Source organism: Cryptotermes secundus, unplaced genomic scaffold, assembly GCF_002891405.2.
Source record: "Cryptotermes secundus unplaced genomic scaffold, Csec_1.0 scaffold304, whole genome shotgun sequence".
Classification (NCBI taxonomy): Eukaryota; Metazoa; Arthropoda; class Insecta; order Blattodea; family Kalotermitidae; genus Cryptotermes; species Cryptotermes secundus.
In genome coordinates this window covers 3,270,542-3,289,880 of record NW_019721521.1, presented here as the reverse complement: position 1 = coordinate 3,289,880, position 19,339 = coordinate 3,270,542, and the positions used below count along the sequence as shown (strand labels likewise).

The following is a 19,339-nucleotide window of genomic DNA, read 5'->3' as shown; positions in this document are numbered from 1 at the left end:
GAGATAAATGAGTGTATGCACTGCAAGACGGTTTAAATGAATCATGTTCTTCTATTGATCTAAAATAAGACTCTGGAAAAAATTTCCATAACTGATTTCAAAGTTTTGTACATCTTATAAACTATAATACCACTACCATCTTGTCACACTCTTTGATCTCTTCCAATAAACATATTTTCAGAATACTGAAAATCTTTATTACAGTTTAACATGATACATTTAATCTGCAGGAATGATTATAAATTTCTAATATAACTCATACTTCTTCACTATGTCTGTACAGTCTTCTTCTGAACATTCACCTTGTTCTTTGCAGTATTTTAATATCTCCTTGATTCCTATTCAGAAGAATAAAACAAAGGAATGTATATTATGACAATTCTTCACACTTTGAATCAATAACAGAAATATCCACCCATCAAAACTATAACATTATGGATGTTATAAAAGGGGTGGCAGTGGTGGTGGCAGCAGCTGCTGCTGCTGCTACTACTACTACACTAGTAGTAGTAGTAGTGAAAGTTCACAGCAGATAAATATTGCATTCATTAAATCTGGCAACTTTCCAACAAAGTTGGTAAAATTTTCGAACACCATGACACATAACTTGCAACACACTGAGAAAATGCAAAAAGTGCACTAATATTTAAAGTATTTTAAGAACCTCTGACAGTTCTGTTATGCCTAAACACTGAGATATGGTGCAACATATTCAGATCACAAAGTTGTAGGTTGTTGCGCAAGCATGCATGCACAGAGAAAGAGAGAGAGAGAGAGTTTCTGTTATTGTTGTAACTGCCTAAGTGAAAGATGATGAGAGGGGAGGCCAGGTCACAATTCCATACACCTATTACATCAGCCTGCCACTGACACCGCACTGTGAACACACATTGTTTTTATATGAGTGTTTTTTCTACTTCATGTTTCATTTTGTCTGTAATGGATGATAAAATCAAGCAATGTGTCCACACCAAGTTTTGCATGAAGCTCGGTAAATCCGATACCGAAACCCTTGTAGTGCTTTGTGAGGCTTTTGGAGAACATTCTTTATTAAGCAGGACAGTGGTTTCTGAATGGTATTCATGTTTCAAGACTGGTCAAGTGTCAGTTGAAGATGACAAATGATCAGGGTGACCAAGCAACACCGAAATGATAGAAAATGTTTGAAAAAATTCAAGAACTCATCCACAAAGACTGATGCTGAACAATCCATGAGCTTGCAGACACCGCTGGGATCAGTTATGGAGTTTGCCAGGAAATCTTAACAGAAAAATTGAACATGAGCCATATTGCTGTGAAGTTTGTTCCCCCAACTCTTGACAAACGATCAAAAACAGTGGTGTGTAAATGTGTGCCTTGAGCCATAAGATCATAACGGGTGACAAAAGTTGGATTTACAGTTACGATCCAGAAACAAGGCAACAACCACGTCCCTGAAAACCACAGAGTTTGTGACTAACAACAACATGGTTATTGTTCCCCATCCTCTCTACTCACCAGACTTAGCCTCCTGTGATTTCATTTTGTTTCCAAAATTGAAAATGAAACTGAAGGGACAAGGTTTTGAAACAGTGTCTGACAACCAAAGGGAATCACAAGTGATCCGTCACAGCATTAAGGAAAATGACTTCCATGGTGCTTTTGAAGCGTGGAAAAACGATGGGATCTCTGTATGAGTCCCCAAGGAGATGACAGTCGAAATTGAGTAAGTTAAACCAGCATTTCTTTTTTGACCTAGTCCATGAACTTTCCAATATCACCAGACTCAACAGTTTACTATAGATATTTCTAAACATAACTTGAGTCATGCCTCACCTGCTTTGTCGTTTTGTGACATGAACATTGCTAGAGCACCAAATCTTCGAACATTGGACAATCCCATAATGTATGGTAAAGCAGGCTCTTTGAACTGAAGAAATCCAGTTTTTATGGTTGATATTATGTCACTAAGTGTGCTACTCTCCAAACAATCGTGGAATATTTTTGGAAAATCTGCACCAGGAATTTGCTGAAATTATACACATTAATATGAGAAGCACTCTTTATTATGCACTGTAGTAAATTATGACTGAGTGTCAAGCTATGTGGAGAAAACAAGATTATTCCTGTTAATGGTGATGTGAGCAACCACTCTTCCTCTAAGGGGCTAATTTAATGACAGGTAAAAGTAAAGTTCTCCCTGTGCGTAACTAAATAAGCACTAAGCCATGAAGGTATGTGGGAGTGGATCTATAGATTCACATTTTCTTGACCTCGGCACTAGCTGGAAGTGAGTGGTCAGCTTCATGCCCCTGCCGCTTTACCCCCAGGGAAAGAGCCCCCAGTACCCATTTGATAGGAAGCTGGGTGGGCTCCAGAGCCGGTCTGGACAATATGGAGAAGAGGGGGTTCTTACCCTACCGGGACTCAAACTCCAACCCCTTGGTCGTCCAGCCCGTAGGCAGCCAAATGATAAAAATCAAATTATACTTTCATGCTTTTTTCAGTTCAAATGACGGTGATGATAATGGTGTTAATACAAGGAAATAATAATCTGACAACTTATATATATCTCTCTGCTTGGCATAGCTTCTGTGCCACATCCCTCTTGTAAATAATAACACTCTTTGTATGAACATGCAGACATAAAAATAGCCTCAAGTTGCTCACCACAGTAATAACAAATAAACTGGAGCCTTTACAACTACACCTATGTAAAACTAAATCCAGCTTTAATAATATTGAGTACTCTGAAATATAAGTAGTTTCAACTTATATTAAAACTAATTCAGAAATTTATAAAAAACTTAAAACTTTTTTCTAATTAATATCATGGTCTTCTGGGATGTGATGCCCCATAGTCTGGTACCTATCTACTAAACTACAGTTCAGATCTCTGAAGATTAATCTTAATATTCACCATGTGGAAACCTAAAATCTTATGAAGTTTCTAATAACTAAATGGCATTCTTGAAAAATGGAGAACCTCTTTGTTGTTCAGGTGTCTGAATTAAGCAAACACCGCTACTGATTAGGATTAATGTAACCTGACAGATATGTCACTGATCACAGTGGCCATGCAGTCTAAGGCATGAACTGTCTTCGCCCGCCCACACACTGCGATCGTGGATTGAAATCCCACTTGAGGCATGGATGTCTGTGTGTGTTTATTCTGTTTGTGCTGTCCTGTGTGCAGGTATTGGCCTTGCAATCGACTGATCCTGCATCCAAGGAGTTTTACCAATTGTGTAAATGATCAAGAAACTGAAAAAGTGACCAAGGTCCAACAAAGGGCTGTACAGCCATAGATAGAGAGATAGATGCATACTTCCTTTTAGGATTATTTATTCCATGCATAGCCACTTATTATTAACATACCTTCAAATAGAGGTACCTGAGCCGAGGATTTGTTCTTACTTTCTTCCAAGCAGCTAGAAACTGCACTGATGTTTTAGGGATGGGGGGAACTTCTTCTGATTCCTTTCCTGACAGAAGTTCAGTGACTGTATTCTGTGACACAGAATTTGCCTTTTCAGGCACTGGCTTAATTTTATTACTTTCTGCATCAATAACTTCACAGATTTCCTCTAATGTTTGCTCTTTGTCACTTTTGTGCTCTCTTGCATCTATTCCAAGAGCAATTTGATTACTTTCATTTCCCACTGAAGCAGCTCCATTAGTGCATGCTTTGGTACTTTCTTCACACTCATGATTAGAGGTATTATCAACTTCTCTAATTTCAATTCTCTTCAGAGCTTTCTAAATAAAAAAAAAAACACAATCAGTAGCACCTACTTATTTACAAACATAACAAGATTTTCTTTTCCGACATGATGCATATTTGTGTATGCATATATGAAGTGGAAAAATAGCTAAATCTATCCATGAAAGAAAAAAATACTCCGCTAATTAAATTCCACACCTTGAAAGAGACCTCCTTATCAAAAACTGAATATTTTCATATGAAACTTATTTACAAAGTGGAACACAAATAACTTGGTCTTCCTGGAACACTGGCCTGTCACTGTCTCACCTTTACAAAATATCTTAACTACTCAGCAATATCACATTTTCAAATGCATGAGATATCAATACTGTATGTTAAATGTTAAGTACAAATTGAGATAAGCAAAAGGTTCACTTTATTTCATCTGAACACACGATTTTAATAGAAACACAAAGTAGAACATTATATCCATTCAATAACACAACCAGCATACATGTTCTCATTGCAGACACAGACCTGATTTGTTCCTCCAGTGTTTCCTTTGAATTCCAGTCCCTGAACTGTAGCACTGTAGGCAATTTAATATGGTTTGAACTGAAGAGTTTTATAGGAAACAATGTGAGTTAGTTTGGAGCTCTAAATTTCCTGAAAACAAGCATAAATTGTACTGTGGTAACTATACTTACTTTAGAACGTAAATGAGGAGGTTTGTGTATTGACTGTACCAATGTAACTTGTCCGTGTGTAGGCCATATCTGTTCTTGAGACGCGATATTCTGCAGCAACCATGATTCTCCACTTTGGCCGTCCACAATTTCTTGGTTTGATGAACACTTTGCCTTCTTTTCTATTTCTGTTGCAACAATAGTTTTCTTGCCAGATGTCCGAGGAATTAGTTTATTCTTTTCCTTTATGATTTGTTTAGAACATGACCATTCACTTTCATTTTGTTTGCCTGTTTCCTCCTCTACTTTTTCACTTTCAAATATAACAGATGATGTTTGCGCTTGTTTTTCTGTCTGTTGGATCACAATACTACAAGCTCCTGAACTAGAGTCTTTCACAGACTGTCAAAAAATAAACATTCATAAACATCATTTTTAACTTCAACAGATGTAATAATACAAATAATTATTTCATCCAAGCTGCTCATTCAGTACTGCTACAGAGATACCTGTACTGAACAAAATCAAATTATTTGATAACTGGTATATATGTTTTCTAATTTGGTGGGTGAGACTGAGTCCACCCAGTACACTGGCCACAAGTAGGCCTAGTGTATGAGCCCCAGATGATCAGTATGAAGCATTTGGTGGAATAAGAACTGGCAGGGGAAATCAGAGTACTCAGTGAAAACATGCCCCAGTGCTACTTTGTCCACCAAAAATTCCACATGACCTAACCTGAGATCAAACCTAGGCTGCCATGATGGGAAGTCAATGCCTAACCAGAGCTATTGCATGGCCTCTTATTGACTTTGTATGATGCTGTTATAGTGACGCTGTCATATGACTGAAAAAAATACTGTATTACTTCGAATATAAGACACACATTTTTCCACTGAAAAACTGAGGTTCATCTTAAATTCAAGGAATGTGCACTTTTCTAATTATTTTCCTAAAATCCACATTCAAAAACTGGTTGCATCTTAAACTCAAGAGCATCTTATATTCAAAGTAATATGGCATTTTAGTTAACTAAATGTACATGAGAGGGATGGTATGTAATATAAGCCAATTCAGGATGAAGATATATTTTTTGTTGCTTGAGGTTCTACTACTGTTACCATAATGTTAGTTGCTTTTCCAGGGAAAGGTAGAGGGTAGCAGACGGTTCAATCACACATTCACAAAAGGGTTCTTATACAGGATACTTATTCAGTGAAGACTTTTTAAAGCTGGTTAATATCAGTATCTTCATGACACAAATACTAGGAATAATATGAAAGAATTACTTTTTGTTGAGGTTTTATATTGATTTTCTTTTCCAGTTTCATTAATTCTGCTTTTGATTCCATGTTCTTTGGCTCTAGTTCCATCACTTTTAGCAGATCAGCTCTTGCCTCCTGTAACTGGCCCAATCTAATTCGAGCCATTGCACGACGCTGATAGGCTTTCACATAACTAGAATCCAACTGTAGTGCCGTCGTGCAATCTACTTCCGCTGACCTAAGACTGAAGTGAAGAAGAAATATAACACACTGGATAAAATTTGAGTTAATAATGAGTTACAGAAAGGGTTAGCTTACACCTTTGTTGTTTTAAAAATGACTACAAATCTCTGCAATAGCAGAGTAGGCCTTATGAATTCTGCTTAGATCTCTGTGTCAAAGATATAATACCTTACCCAAAACACTAGAATCGTATAAACATTTATTTTGTTTTTGTAATTTTTATCTCTGGATCATGGTTTACAATGACAAGTTATGTATGGACATATCTTAGGCATCTTATGGCTACTGTTACAAAACCAACATTTATTACACATATAAAAACACTTGTCCTATTCTCTTTTCTTCACTGACTTACAGTTTAGAAGATTAAAATTTTCAGGCACATATACTGAAGAATCCTGTGACCAATGCTGGAAATATAATTGAATTACTATTCTCGAACAGCTGGAGAAAACAGTCTATTTTGTTCAAACTGTGGTCTTCTGGGCTGAAGTCTGTAGGTTCACGAGTTAACTTGATTATGTAGGCAAGTTGCAAGGAAGGCAGTCATGTAATCCAGTGAGAGGGGATGGAGAAAGGAACTCAGTCTGGGCCAGTTGGAAGAATGGGTAGTGAACAGCCATTATAAAAGGCAAATTTACTTTGAATCACAAGGTGGAAATGGAATAGTGAGAAAATACTACCCTTTCCAGGGACCCAATATAGTTTTTAGTAAGAAAAGTAGAATTACAGAGAGAGAGAGACAGACAGACAGACAGAAAGGAACAAAAGACAGCCTCCTTCACAGCCTCTCTTAAGTTCTCCTCAGAGAGGAGGGGATCTGGACATGGGAAATGGGAAGAGGCAGCCCTGCTCTGGACCTCTGCAGCTGGGAAGTGGGAATGGTTCAAGGGATGTTTGGAGAAACTGGTTTGTGCTTGGGAAGGAACTTCTTCTTTTCTTTAACCAAGTGGATGAGAGGCTTCCAGAGTCTGCAAGGGAGAACCCATCCTCCCTTTTCATGTTGTCAGGGTGGACCTTGATCTTTGTCGCTTCCCTTACTAGTTGGTCCCTGTTCCTGAATTTCTTAGCCAGGATGGTGTTGTTTATCAGGATATAATGACCGAGGCTAAAGCTGTTCTGCCATGGCCAGCTTCTCTGACTGATACAGTCAGACATTACAGTAACAGTCACTAATCCTGGTCTCGATGGAATGATCAGTTGTCCAATGTACACCCTCCCATATTCATAGGTGATGGCTATATAGGCTTGATGCTTTCAAGCCCAAGTCATCTTCATAGAAAAAATACCCCATGTAAAAAATCCTACATCCCTGGAAAGGCCTGTCCTTTATCACTGTTCTACGAGTATATCACACTTGTGACTGAAAACAAATCGGCCCCTTGTATGGGCTGTTCATTATCCATTTTTCCCAGCAGCACAGAGTGAGTTCCTTTCTATATACCTTCTTTAGGTCACATGATCAACTTCTCTGCAACCTGCCTATATAACCAAGCTAATTCCTGAACCTATACACTTCAACCCTGAAGATGGAGGCAGGATGTTCCTCTTAAATTTGGGTATCTGCCTTTAACCACAATGTCACAACCAAGAAGGATGCAATTTTCACTTACCAGGGTGAAAACCTCAATACTTTCCATTTTTCTTTTATTTAGATTACCTTTAAGGGATTACAAATGCAGACAAATGTACCCATTAAGGAGAGTAATTATAAAGTCTGCTAGTTCATAGCTAAGAGCATACAATTTAAAGTCATGTAATATTTAATTAAATAGCTTTGCTATTTAAGCCAGCACATTAAATACTGGTATATGTTAATGTGCTGGCTTAAACAGCAAAGCTATTTAATTAAATATTACATGACTTTAAATTGTATGCTCTTAGCTATGAACTAGCAGACATGCCTTGCAAATCTGGTTTGAGCCTTCCGAACAGGTAGAAATCACTTGGGGCCAAATCAGGACTGTAATGGCAGATGTGTCAGAAGGTTCGATTTCAATTTCTGGAGGGTTTCCATTGTTGTTTTGGCCATATGGGAGCGTGCATTGTCTTGAAGGAAGGCTACCAGCTTTCCACCTGTCTTCCACTTGGATTGAATCTTTTCCTTCATGTCTGTTGCCAGGAGGTCTAAGTAATAAGCTGCAATGACTGTTCTGGCATCTGTCAGAAAGTCTACATGGATAAACCCCTGCCAGTCCCAGAAGAATGTTGCCATCACTTTTCCTGCCGAACGGCTCCTCCGCGCTCTCTTGGGTTTGGAAGAACTGGTATGCCGCCACTCGTGTGATGGCTGCTGGGACTCTGGAATGAAGTAGTGCACCCACATTTCATCGGTGGTCACTATAGACTTCAAAAATGCATCACCTTCATCTTCAAACTGCTGTAGGAGATGACTGGCAGCTTGCATGCGCACCATTTTGTTCACATCCATCAAAGTGCGTGGTACCCACCGTGCATTCATCTTGCGATAGTGCAGGTGGTATTTCATGATGTCTTCTACACTACCAACACTGATGGACAGCATTGCTCCAAGTTCCTTGATAGTGATGTGCCTATTCTCACGAATAAGCGCATCTGCACGATCAATGTTTGGCTCGGTGACAGATGTTCGTGGCTGACGATCATGCGGTTCATTCTCCACATGCTCTCTGCCCTCTCTGAAGCACTTACACCACTCAAACACATGGGTCCATGAGAGACACTCTTCCCCATACTGTTGTTGGAGTCTGTGGTGAATTTCAGTGGACGGGACGTTTTCTCCAACGAGGAATTTGATCACAATGCATTGTTCCACACTCTGTGGTACCTTCTGTTCGCCCATCATTCTAGCAACTCTCAGACAGGACTGAACAGGTTCTAACCCGAACAGGAGGGAGGGTGGAGGTTGTGGCTTCACTCTCTCAAGGTCGCACAGCTCCTGCGCAGTGCGGCTTATTTACACACAAATCAGTCCGGGTCATATTTGAACCACCTTGTGCGTGGGTTACTTCAAAAGTCATGGCAACTAATTTTTTGGGGGCAAACATGTTAGAGTGAAGAAAGTTCAAAATATACTTATAAAAGGGCATGATATACCCCTCTGATTGGCTTAGTCAGATCAGGTAGATGTGAAGGGGCATAGGTATACTAGGCTAGAAAAATTGCACAATATGGAATGACTGTTTTTTTTTCATTCTCTAATCCTCGAAAAATTCAATTGTGATTATGAAATAAAAAATTCAATGTGAGTTAAATTTGAATTCTTACATTACGACTAGCAACCTTCAAAGTAGTCTCCAAGTGTATCAAGTACTCGCTGCCAGCAATGAGGAAGACGGAGAATACCATCAGCTTCACCATCTCCAAATCTTGTCATATCATGCTGAACTTCATTGGAAATGTCCTCTCGTGTACAAAAGCGTTTCCCTCGCAATGGCTGTCTCAATTTGAGTATTAAGTCATAGTCACATGGCGAAAGGTCGGATGAACATGGAGGATGGTGTAGTACTTCCCATCCCCAACGTCGTAAACGGTTCTTGACACTGTTTGCTGTGTGGCTCCCACTTCGCTGCAATCTTGCGCATGTGTAGATCTTTCCATAAAATTCAATACACAGTTGCCTGGTCAATCCCTGTATGTCTCTCTAACTCCTTCAAAGACCAGTGCATATCTTCCTCCATCCACTGGGCGATAACAGCACAAGAAACATCGATACAAACGGACACAGAGCGTCCACTACATTTTCCACGTTGGAATGTTTCTATCCACCTTGCAACATTTCTGATTGGTAGAGCACGATCACCCAGAGCTTCCACAAGCTCTGAGTGACATTCAGTCGCATTTCTGCCATGAAGCACTGCTATTTTCATGTAACAACACTGTTCCAGCCGGCTAACATTCATTCTTGACGAAGGTTATGATCACGCTGACTTCGTGCTGGACTTGCTTTGTTGTCTTTTGACTTCTGCATCATCTAGCAGCATCATTAAAAATCAGACGTTGCTGTCTCTCAGCGTCAAATTTGGAAATTCAGGTCGCAGCTTTCAAAATTTCGGAAAAATTATGTTACCATGACTTTTGAAGTAACCCACGTAGATATGCTTGGTCAGTGTGAAACATAGGGTTTAGTTCTAGGATGACAGGCAGGATAATACAGTAACTCTCACTTTGTAAGAAAAGGAAAGTAAACTAAAATGTAATTACATGTGTATTCTGTATGTTCTCTGACAGTTAAGCCAGATGAGACAGTCTGAGACAATAAATCTATAAACTAGTGTGTTTTAGGTACCATGATCACTTGGTATTTTCAAGTCAGGTGTGTTTCCTGATTTCATCTTCCATTTTGGATTAGCAGTAGCGGCCCCCGTAGTCTAGGGGTAACATTCCCACCTCATGACTCAAGGTACGCGGGTTCAAACCCGGCAGAGGTCGTGGAATTTTTAAGGGCAGAAAAATTCAGGGAACAAGTCCTCCGGAGGGACTTTAAGCCATGGGTCCCGTGTCGTAGATTTACGGCACGTAAAAGATCCTGTCTCTAGGAGACCTCTGAGCAAAATTAGGCAACAATTTCCTGCCCAAGTAGTTTCCAATGCCTCAGGTAGATAGGGGAAATATCAGGTACCGACGGCCAACCCCATTGGCTGAACAGGTCTGATAGCACGCACCAGTACCGGTAGGGTATGGGGACAGTAGAAATTAAAGGGGGATGCACAATGGACCAATAACTGGTCTAAGTGCATGGGGAACCCACCCCCTCTAATAATAATAATAATAATAAATGGATTAGCAGTGAGGGATATGCTATATCAGATTCATAACGATGTTCTACAGTAACAGAACTGAACAGGCTGATTTAGCAGTTAATACTCTAGACTTGTATTTTTGATGCACTGGGTTCGAATCTTGGTCACGATACCAGCTATCCTAATTGATGTCTCAAGGTTTTCCTTGGTTCCTTCAGGCAGGCAGGCAGGATATTACCTCAATCAGCACATCACCACTTCCTTCCAAATTCTTTCCAATTCTCACTCATCTATGATCCTACCATTTGACACAAAGTAGTCTGCAATTCTGAAAGCACTGTAAAATAACCCACCAGCCCTATGTATGAAGGAGGACCCAAAAAACTGGAATTTGTTTCTAGAAGGCTTGTAGTAGAGTCTTACGCCGCTAGGTGGTTGTTTGCAGCACGTTCCTGAATCAGTATGCCAGCTGGCATCATCAGAGAAGTTTGAGTTAATGTGTGGAGAATTTTTTCCAAGTGACTTTTTTATAATTCATCTATTTTTAATAGCTGATTCACACAAACAATGTGCTGCTGTGAAGTTTTGTTTCCTTTTGGGGAAAACAGCAGCAGAAACGGATGTTATGCTACAAACAGCCTACAAGGAAGCCGCCAGGGGTAAAACACAAATTTATGAACGGTTCTCCTGTTTCAAAAGTGGTGAAATGTCAACTGATGATCAACCTCGAAGTGGACGTCCTTCGACTGCCCGAACTGATGAATACGTGACAAAAATTCATCAAATCATTCTAGGAGATTGCCAGAATTATTATTTGGAAGTTTTGAAAAGGTTGCATAACAGTTTAAGGAGAAAACATCCTGATTTGTGGCAAGGAGGTGAATGGTTTTTTTCATCATGACAATGTGCCTGTCCACACAGCACTCAGTGTGCAGCGATTTTTGACCAAAAATGGCACAATGCCCTTGCTTCACCCCCTGTACTCACCCTATCTTGCCCTGTGCGACTTTTTTTTTATCTTCTCAGATGAAAATAGACCTCTAGGGAAAATGTTTTTCTGATGTTGAAGATGTAAACAAAAAAACGACAGAAGCACTAAAAGGCATCACCAGCAATGAATATAAAAAGTGTTCTGAGCAATGGAAAAAACGTTTGGACAAGTGCACTGGATCAAATGGAGAGTACTTTGAAGGTGATTAAAGTTTTGTTATGTAAAATAAATACAGAATTTTTTATAAACAATTCCAGTTTTCTGGGTTCCCCCTCGAAGTGATGGGTATAATTATGTCTGTAAATTATTACTGGCATAATCTATTAGTTTTCATACATATAATGAAAATAAGGAATGAATCATGACAGCTGTTTTATTCTGATAAGAGATTAACTTACTCTTGTGTTTTTAGGTAACAGAGGGCACGGTTTGCATAGAAAATAGCGTCATAAGGGAAACATTTAATGGCTCGGCTGTAGCATTGGATGGCCTCCTTCCACTTTTGATTCTTTACTAAATCATTTCCCTAAAACACATGTAAAATAAATCAGTTACCAAGTTATTCATAAGGGACTGGAATATTAGCTGTAGTCTATATTTTCCATATATTAAGATATATTATCCCTTCATCTCCAGTATTAAGAACTAGAAAACTGTATGTCTATTTGGAGTACACAATTTCCAAATTTATTTTTTACACCTATCATTTGTGTCAGTGTTAATTTATACCAGATACACATCTACCATTGACAAATCTAATTAACAACTGGAACACTACATCAGATAAAGCACTTAAAGTGAAATTAAATCAACAGTTTGTGTCATGTAACCTTCCTTCATAGGATGAACTGTTTCTGAGAAAGTTGATAAAGTTTGGTTTCAGCTTCACAGAAAGTATGGTTTATAGCCAACCAACACAAACTAAAACTGAATCTTCCTGAAAACTGTTAATCTTTATCAGCAATGTATTGTGCAGTGGTATATGCACAGTTTGGCTGGTAGCGAGTTGCAATATCACAGCACTGCAGTATCCCTTTATTTCAAGTCAACCTACAGCAGCTATGGTACTGGAATTTTGTCCTGTGCTCTACATACACTTATGAGTCATTCCATGTGAAGTCATCCAGAGAGGTCGCTCACCATTTATAAAAAAAATAATTTTTTGTACAGTTGTATACTTCAAGAAGCTATGATGAGCTGAAATTAATTCTGTAAACTTACCATTATCTTTTCATAAACTGCTTCTTCTCTAAGCCGTTTTTCCTCAGTATCACTGACTCTGTCATCACCATCTTCTTCAGATTCTTCATGTCCTCCAATATCAAGTTCTTCACATGCCTTATCCTTCAAAATAAAAAATATCTGGTCAGCGAAAATGTCACCAGACATATAGAAGCCTTCTTACTACCAAGCCTAGTGCTGCAGATTATACAGTGCTATTTTGTAAAAATTTAATAACACTTAAAAATTCATGCGTGGGCACGCGCGCACACACACACAGATGTATGACTCACCTCATCACTACAAGGCATAACAAAAGTTTGCATCTCTAGGGATATGAAATACACTGTTACTTCACAGTATGTGAACAAAGACAAGAAAATTTACATTTGGGAGGGACATTATAAAGGCGGATTCTGTTAATAAGACATTCCCCTAGCTTCATAAGTTGGTAATGGTTCAGAAGCTGACATTTTTGTTACAGGTGGGGGTTGTTCTATTTCTTGTCTAGAAGATAATGTCAAGGCAGGAAGTGAACCATAAAGTTACATAGCCAAATGATTGAAGAACAAAGGATAAGTTCACAAAACTGGTAGGATTCTTGGTAAACAATCCATTGCTAAGTTATGCAATAATAGAGGAAGCTGTGTAGCTGTGTTTTCTGTGTTCACAGAGACATCACAACAGTGGATAGTGATCATGGGATGTTTTTTCTGTAGGTCAAACCATCACTCCAATAGGCTGGCTGAATAGTGATCATCTGATATGTGTTTACTACAGGTCCATGTACATTCCTCGGCCATATAAGTAAAGCAGTTACAAGTTGTGAATAACAGGAGCATAAGCAAGCCTGCAAGCAAGGAGATAGCCACGGGAAGTTCATAGTTGAAGAACTAGAGGTTGGCCTGTGAAGACTTGACATGTGATTAGAAGACTTTATTTATGTGTAAAATCTGGGGTGTGTGATTGAGTGAAACTGTTATAGTTCCCATGTTATAAACTCAAGAACACTAGTGCAGCTAGACTGAAGAGATTAGTGTGGAGTGACTGTACATTGTATAAAGCAGCAACAGTGTAATAATTAATTGCAGTTATAACCTGCAGGTTATTAATAAATCCAATTATCAATCCAAACCCCCATCTTCAGTCACTGTGACATGTGACAATATACATTTCACCACTAAATGTGTACACGATAAGAGACTGGACATCATTTTTTTGAAGTTGCACAGTAAATTTTGGTTGGTGCTATTGACTTCCCTTATATTGGGGAACTTTATGCAAACACAGTTCCATAAACTCTGTTATTCAGGATGTATGGGGAATGGGGTGTGCTGGTTACATGAATCTGCATGAGGAAAATTCTTACAGAATCCAATTTTCACTCTCGTCCAATGTCTTAATATTTGTATTTTCTCTTTCAAAGTCAAAGCAACATGTTTCCACTTTGGTTCTGCATGAGCACCTTCCTGGGAGACACATCTGACTGAAGGGTGAAAGGTTTTTGGACGTACTGTAATATGACCATAAATTCAACTCACCTCATGCATCACTATAAGTGTAATGGCACCCGCATGAAGGAAGATGACAGTATTACTAGTGGCAGCTGGTAGAACTACTGTATTCCAGGTGAACATATTCACATTACAGCTTTCCATTTGAAATAACTTCATAAAATCATAAATTTTCTTTGAAATTTTTGCCAGTTGCATGAAAATTCCAAATGCTTGGATAATGGACAAGCAGGAATTTAATGTACAAGAAATAACAAGCACATTTTATGAATGTCTAGCTGAAATAGCTCAGTCGGTATAGTGATCAGGCTGGATGGCCAAGGAATTGGGGTTCACCCAGACTGGCTCTGGAGCCAAACCAGTCTATACAATGGGCACTGGAGGCTCTATCCCCAAGGGCAAAGTGGCCAGGGTATGATGCTGACCACTCACCATAAAGTGCTGAAGTTAAGAATATGTGGAGCTAGACCTCCATTCCCCCATATATCTCCATGACACAGTGCTTAATTAATTAAGCACAGAGATGGCATTACCTCTACCTTACAACATTTGTTTAAGACATCTTCACAGAACAGAAAATCAGTGTAATTGCAACATTAGTGTTTTCCGTAGAACCTGCTTCATTGGCAAGAATTAATGTAAAACTAACCACATCAAATTTGTCCCAAGCGGTATAATCATATCCAGAAATCCTCACCGGCCTTTCATTCTGTTTCTCATGTTTACTTTTCTGGTCTATAGATGTTCTTTTTATTTTACTGCGAACAGGTGGAAGTGCCTGTAAAAGAAGCAACATTTTCAAAGGGGTGGTTTAATAAAATTGCTATAAAAATTCTATTACATTTCACAGAGCCATTTTACATGGCTGTCTTCTCTAAAGTGTGTCACTTATAAGGATAAAATAATGTGTGATGTAAAAAAATTAAGTCCTCAATAATGTAATTCTAATTACAGCTCCTGAGTTTCAAAATGACTGAAAAACCTGCCTGGATGGTGATGATAAGAATAACTCCCACCCCTGCTGGTAACTAAATCCCAGTGATCAGGGTAGTAAGCACTCACTGTACAGGTCATAAATACCAATAGTAAATGAAGCAAAGTTCAGTCCAGTCTAATTAAGGAACCTGTGTCAGCTATTTAAGTTCCATAGGTCGGTATCTTCAATTACATATACTTTTGTTATAATAAATACAGGTGCATCTGTTATGCACGAAAAAGCAAAAACAATGCACACTTTCCACTTACACAGAAATTACATATTATGGCCTGATAAATATTGATGAAATAGGTATAGTTTTCACTGTACTAGGAATATTTCCTGCTGGATAAATGATAAGAGATCAGGCATTTCATACATTTATCAAACAAATGTGGAATAGTTCACAATGTGCCGATTTAAATAAAAGACAAGTTAGCCTTAGCATAGGACCTGATACTATATTGGATGTTGAATCTACCTTGCCATAGGAGTGGAAATGTTAATATCAACTGCTGATAAAATTAGTAATGAATTACACAAACCTGGTTACCAGAAGCACTTGCGAGAAGTTCTGATTCCTTCCGCTTCATTTCAGCTTCCCAGTTTTTTAATTCTTGCATATGATTCCTAAGATCTTCTGCATTATCACGAACCTGCTTCTGAAGCAATACGGGATCCATAATATGGGAATCAACAATCTGAAAGTTGTAAAACCAGTGCAGTAACACATTTTATGAAGTAAGAGATATATACAAAATGGCATCCCCACTTAAAAAAAAGGGTTCATATTCAGCTTCCATGAACAGTCTGCTGCAAGATTTTCCAAAGCATACATGCATGTTCACACATCCTTATTTGTTTCATTACAGAACTATTTTGCACAAAACACTGTATTACTTTACTATAAACCTGGCCAATGCCCAGTACATGGTAAAGTTGTTCACTTATGAAAATGGTATTTAATGAGTATGCTATTATTATCACTTAAAATGAATTAACACAACATTATATATGGATCAGTCTGGCCAAATTTCAGAACTGCTGATACTACGATTTAATCAAATAATGTGAAAGTGAATAATATGCCATACTGCAATATAACGGAGAATTAGAGTTACAAATAGTCTGGCCATTAGGTTCACAATCATAACTAATTGGTACTTACAATTGTCACTAAAAACCTAACAGCAAAGAAGGAAATGAGAAAATTACACTTTTTTCATGAACCCAGTAAAATCAAATTTTCAACTGCATTTCTTAATGTTGCACTATACTGCTCTTGAAAACATAACACATTTTTGCCTTCGAGATCCTTAATTATAAATTTAACAGAACTGAAACCCATTGGCAGTAAGAGCTTTCCCAGAATTATTTACATATTCAAAAGTGAAAACAGTGTATAAAAGGCATGCACTGACAGGAAATTATTTAAGAAATTTTATATTCTTCTGCAAGTCAGCAAATTTTTCCTCTCATCATGTGTTTGTGAACAAAATAAAAAAATGTCAAATAAATTCATATACACACAATATAAGTCGGACTTCAGATAGCATAGTCGGTACTGCGACTGGCTACAGGCAGGTCAACCAAGGAGTCAGAGTTTGAGTCCCAGTGTGGTCAAGAATTTTCTCTTCTCCACGTCGTTCAGACTGGCACTGGGGACCATCAAGCCTGTTACTGAGGGTTCTTTCCCCGGGAGCAAAGCAGCCAGGGCCTGAAACTGACCACTCACCTCCAACTAGTGCTTAGATCAAGAAAATGTGAATTCATTCATTACTCCAAACCTTTTCATGGTGTAGTTCTTAATTAGTTACGCACGGCGACAACTTTACCTTGTACAATATAACTACAAGATACAGATATAAGTTCCTTGTGCCACCAACTAACATCAGTCAATTTGAAAAAGGAGTTCATTGCAATGGAATAAAGTTACTAAACAATCTTCCTCCTACAATCAAATGTTTAATCATGACATGAAACTGCTTAGGCCAGCATTTAAATTCACTTCTTTCTACTCTGTAAAATGATTCAGCTTAATAAATAATTATCAATCATAAATTAATGTCAGTTATGGCACAGGCACTTATCCATGTAAGGCCTATAAAATACCTTAACCAAACCAAAAAGTAATCAGCAATAAAATTGTTTGCAACTAAATGAAATAAACGTGGTTTACAGTCAATTAATATTATCAGAATGGCGAAATTATGGAGTCTCAGAAGGGCTACACATGTTACAAAATTGGGAGAAACAAGGAGGGCACAAAGAATTTTAAACGGAAAACCTCTTGGAAAATATTCATTTGTATGATCAAAAGGAAGCAAGTGGTTCAAAGCTGATAAATCTTAGGGATATAGGTTATGATGATCTGGGATGTTATAATTGGCTAGGAAACTTATACGACAGTCGACTGTGGGCCGTGATACTGCGGTGATGTATCTTCAAGTTCTGCTACCATTGCTACGTCAAATAAAGTACATAAAATCCACTCAAAATCTATAAACATAATACAAAAGGTCAATTTAGGTAATGAAGTAACGACATATTATGATATTCTGAATTTACCAAATTAATTTACTGGAAATATAAGCATAATCTTGCAAAAGCAATACATATCACACAAAACTTTCAACACAAACCAAACAGACTACCATAACGCTTGCCGCATGTGTTTTGTTTATAAAAGGATGCCAACGATGAAAATGCGATTTGTGCAGTGATAAGTATTGGTAACAATAGTTAATTACATTTCAATTTCGTGATGTAATCTGCAGACTATATGTGTAGTGATTAAACGTTCAAGAGGATCTGGTCATTTTACAGTCACAGACCATTTTCCAGGAATTCATTTTCTTTTCGTTGGTGGCTACTTAGCGCTATTTGGTATGGTGTGAGGTTATACTTGCGAAACTTGTAAGTACAGAACCTCCATTTACTTCGAATTTTTTATTGCACGAATTGCTTTATGATTAAAATATATTGTTATTAACGGTATATACAAATGTTTGACAGTACCGCTTGCATAGATATGACAAGATAATTTTTGTTCTGTCCGGGTGTGAAACTTGGTCTCTGACGTTAAGGGAGGAACATAGACTGAGGGTGTTTTAAAACAGGGCGTTGAGGAGAATATTTGGACCGAAAAGAGATGAAGTGACAGGAGGTTGGAGGAAACTGCATAATGAGGAGCTTCATAACTTGTACTCTTCTCCAGGTGTAATTAGAATGACCAAGTCAAGGAGGATGAGGTGGGCAGGTCATGTAGCACGAATGGGGAGACGAGGAATGCATGTAGGATATTGGTAGGAAAGCCAGAAGGAAAGCGACCACAGGGAAGACCAAGGCGTAGGTGGGTGGACAATATTAGAATGGATCTTACAGAGATAGGATGGGATGGTATGGATTGGATAGATCTGGCTCAGGGTAGGGACCAGTGGAGGGCTCTTGTGAACACGGTAATGAACCTTCGGGTTCCATAAAATGCTGGGAAATTCTTGAGTAGTTGCTGAATTGGCGGCTCCTCCAGAAGGACTCAGCTCCATGAGTAAGTAAGTAAGTAACAATGTCAGAGTTACTTTACGACTGGAGGTTAACCGCCGATCCGTAGTATAAAGTGATCTAGCTCCAGTGTTCCAGTACTTTTCATGGTCGACACTAGATGTAGGAATTTATGTATAATTATGATTTATCAGGACAGAAGAATGCAAAATAATTGTAGAAATTTAAATAAGGAACTATATGTGATGAAACTGATGATAATATAGTGATAAAAGCAAAAGACAGTGATTTATTTTGTAGCCTGTAGCTTAAAGTAAATGATGTTTTTATTAAGATTTCTTTTGCCAACCGCAGATAACTAGAATCCTTGATTTTTCCATTTGCACCCAGCATTGCAAACTGCTATCTATACTTGGTTTATTATAGCTCTACTTTCTAAAGACACATTTTCAGGTACTCTCGTGACTTTTTTTNTTTTTTTTTTTTTTGGCGTAGAGTTGAAGCATACAGTGCACCGGAAAATGCTGGTATGCGCT

The 19,339-nt window shown here is 38.3% G+C and overlaps 2 protein-coding genes across 7 annotated transcripts in view; one reads left to right on the top strand and one right to left on the bottom strand.

The window, feature by feature from the left end:
* Positions 1 to 174: 174 nt before the first annotated feature.
* On the bottom strand, positions 175 to 17,970 carry LOC111875439 (RNA polymerase II-associated protein 3). Of its 4 annotated transcripts, none has more exons than XM_023871689.2 (10): positions 17,871 to 17,970; positions 15,848 to 16,003; positions 14,976 to 15,104; positions 12,813 to 12,935; positions 11,990 to 12,117; positions 5,661 to 5,880; positions 4,393 to 4,773; positions 3,358 to 3,738; positions 1,816 to 2,008; positions 175 to 338 (listed from the first exon to the last, which is right to left on the bottom strand). In XM_023871689.2, the coding sequence occupies exons 2-10, from the start codon at positions 15,983 to 15,985 to the stop codon at positions 247 to 249; spliced, it is 1,785 nt and encodes a 594-aa protein (XP_023727457.1). In that variant the 5' UTR covers positions 15,986 to 16,003; positions 17,871 to 17,970; the 3' UTR covers positions 175 to 246. The 4 variants fall into 4 exon arrangements, with proteins under 4 accessions (XP_023727457.1, XP_023727456.1, XP_023727459.1 ...); XM_023871688.2 differs by having other exon boundaries at positions 17,884 to 17,964; XM_023871691.2 differs by having other exon boundaries at positions 15,848 to 15,964; positions 17,871 to 17,959.
* Positions 17,971 to 18,138: 168 nt separating this feature from the next.
* LOC111875441 (peroxisomal leader peptide-processing protease) overlaps positions 18,139 to 19,339 on the top strand; it is a 192,904-nt gene continuing 191,703 nt past the window's right edge. For 2 of the 3 annotated variants that reach the window (XM_023871695.2, XM_023871693.2), the window contains exon 1: positions 18,145 to 18,218. The gene's annotated coding sequence lies outside the window, so the exon portion shown is untranslated. Of the gene's footprint in view, positions 18,219 to 19,339 lie in introns of all 3 variants that reach the window. The other variant, XM_023871694.2, reaches the window with a different exon arrangement.

Excerpts from the sequence above, each read along its gene's own strand:
- LOC111875439 (XM_023871688.2), bottom strand. The coding sequence starts at position 17,919 with ATGTATTGCTTTTGCAAGATTATGCTTATATTTCCA. Across the intron at positions 15,105-15,847 it reads CAAGTGCTTCTGGTAACCAG|GCACTTCCACCTGTTCGCAG; the intron begins GTTTGTGTAATT and ends CTTCTTTTACAG. Across the intron at positions 3,739-4,392 it reads CTCCTCATTTACGTTCTAAA|AAAGCTCTGAAGAGAATTGA; the intron begins GTAAGTATAGTT and ends TTTTTTATTTAG.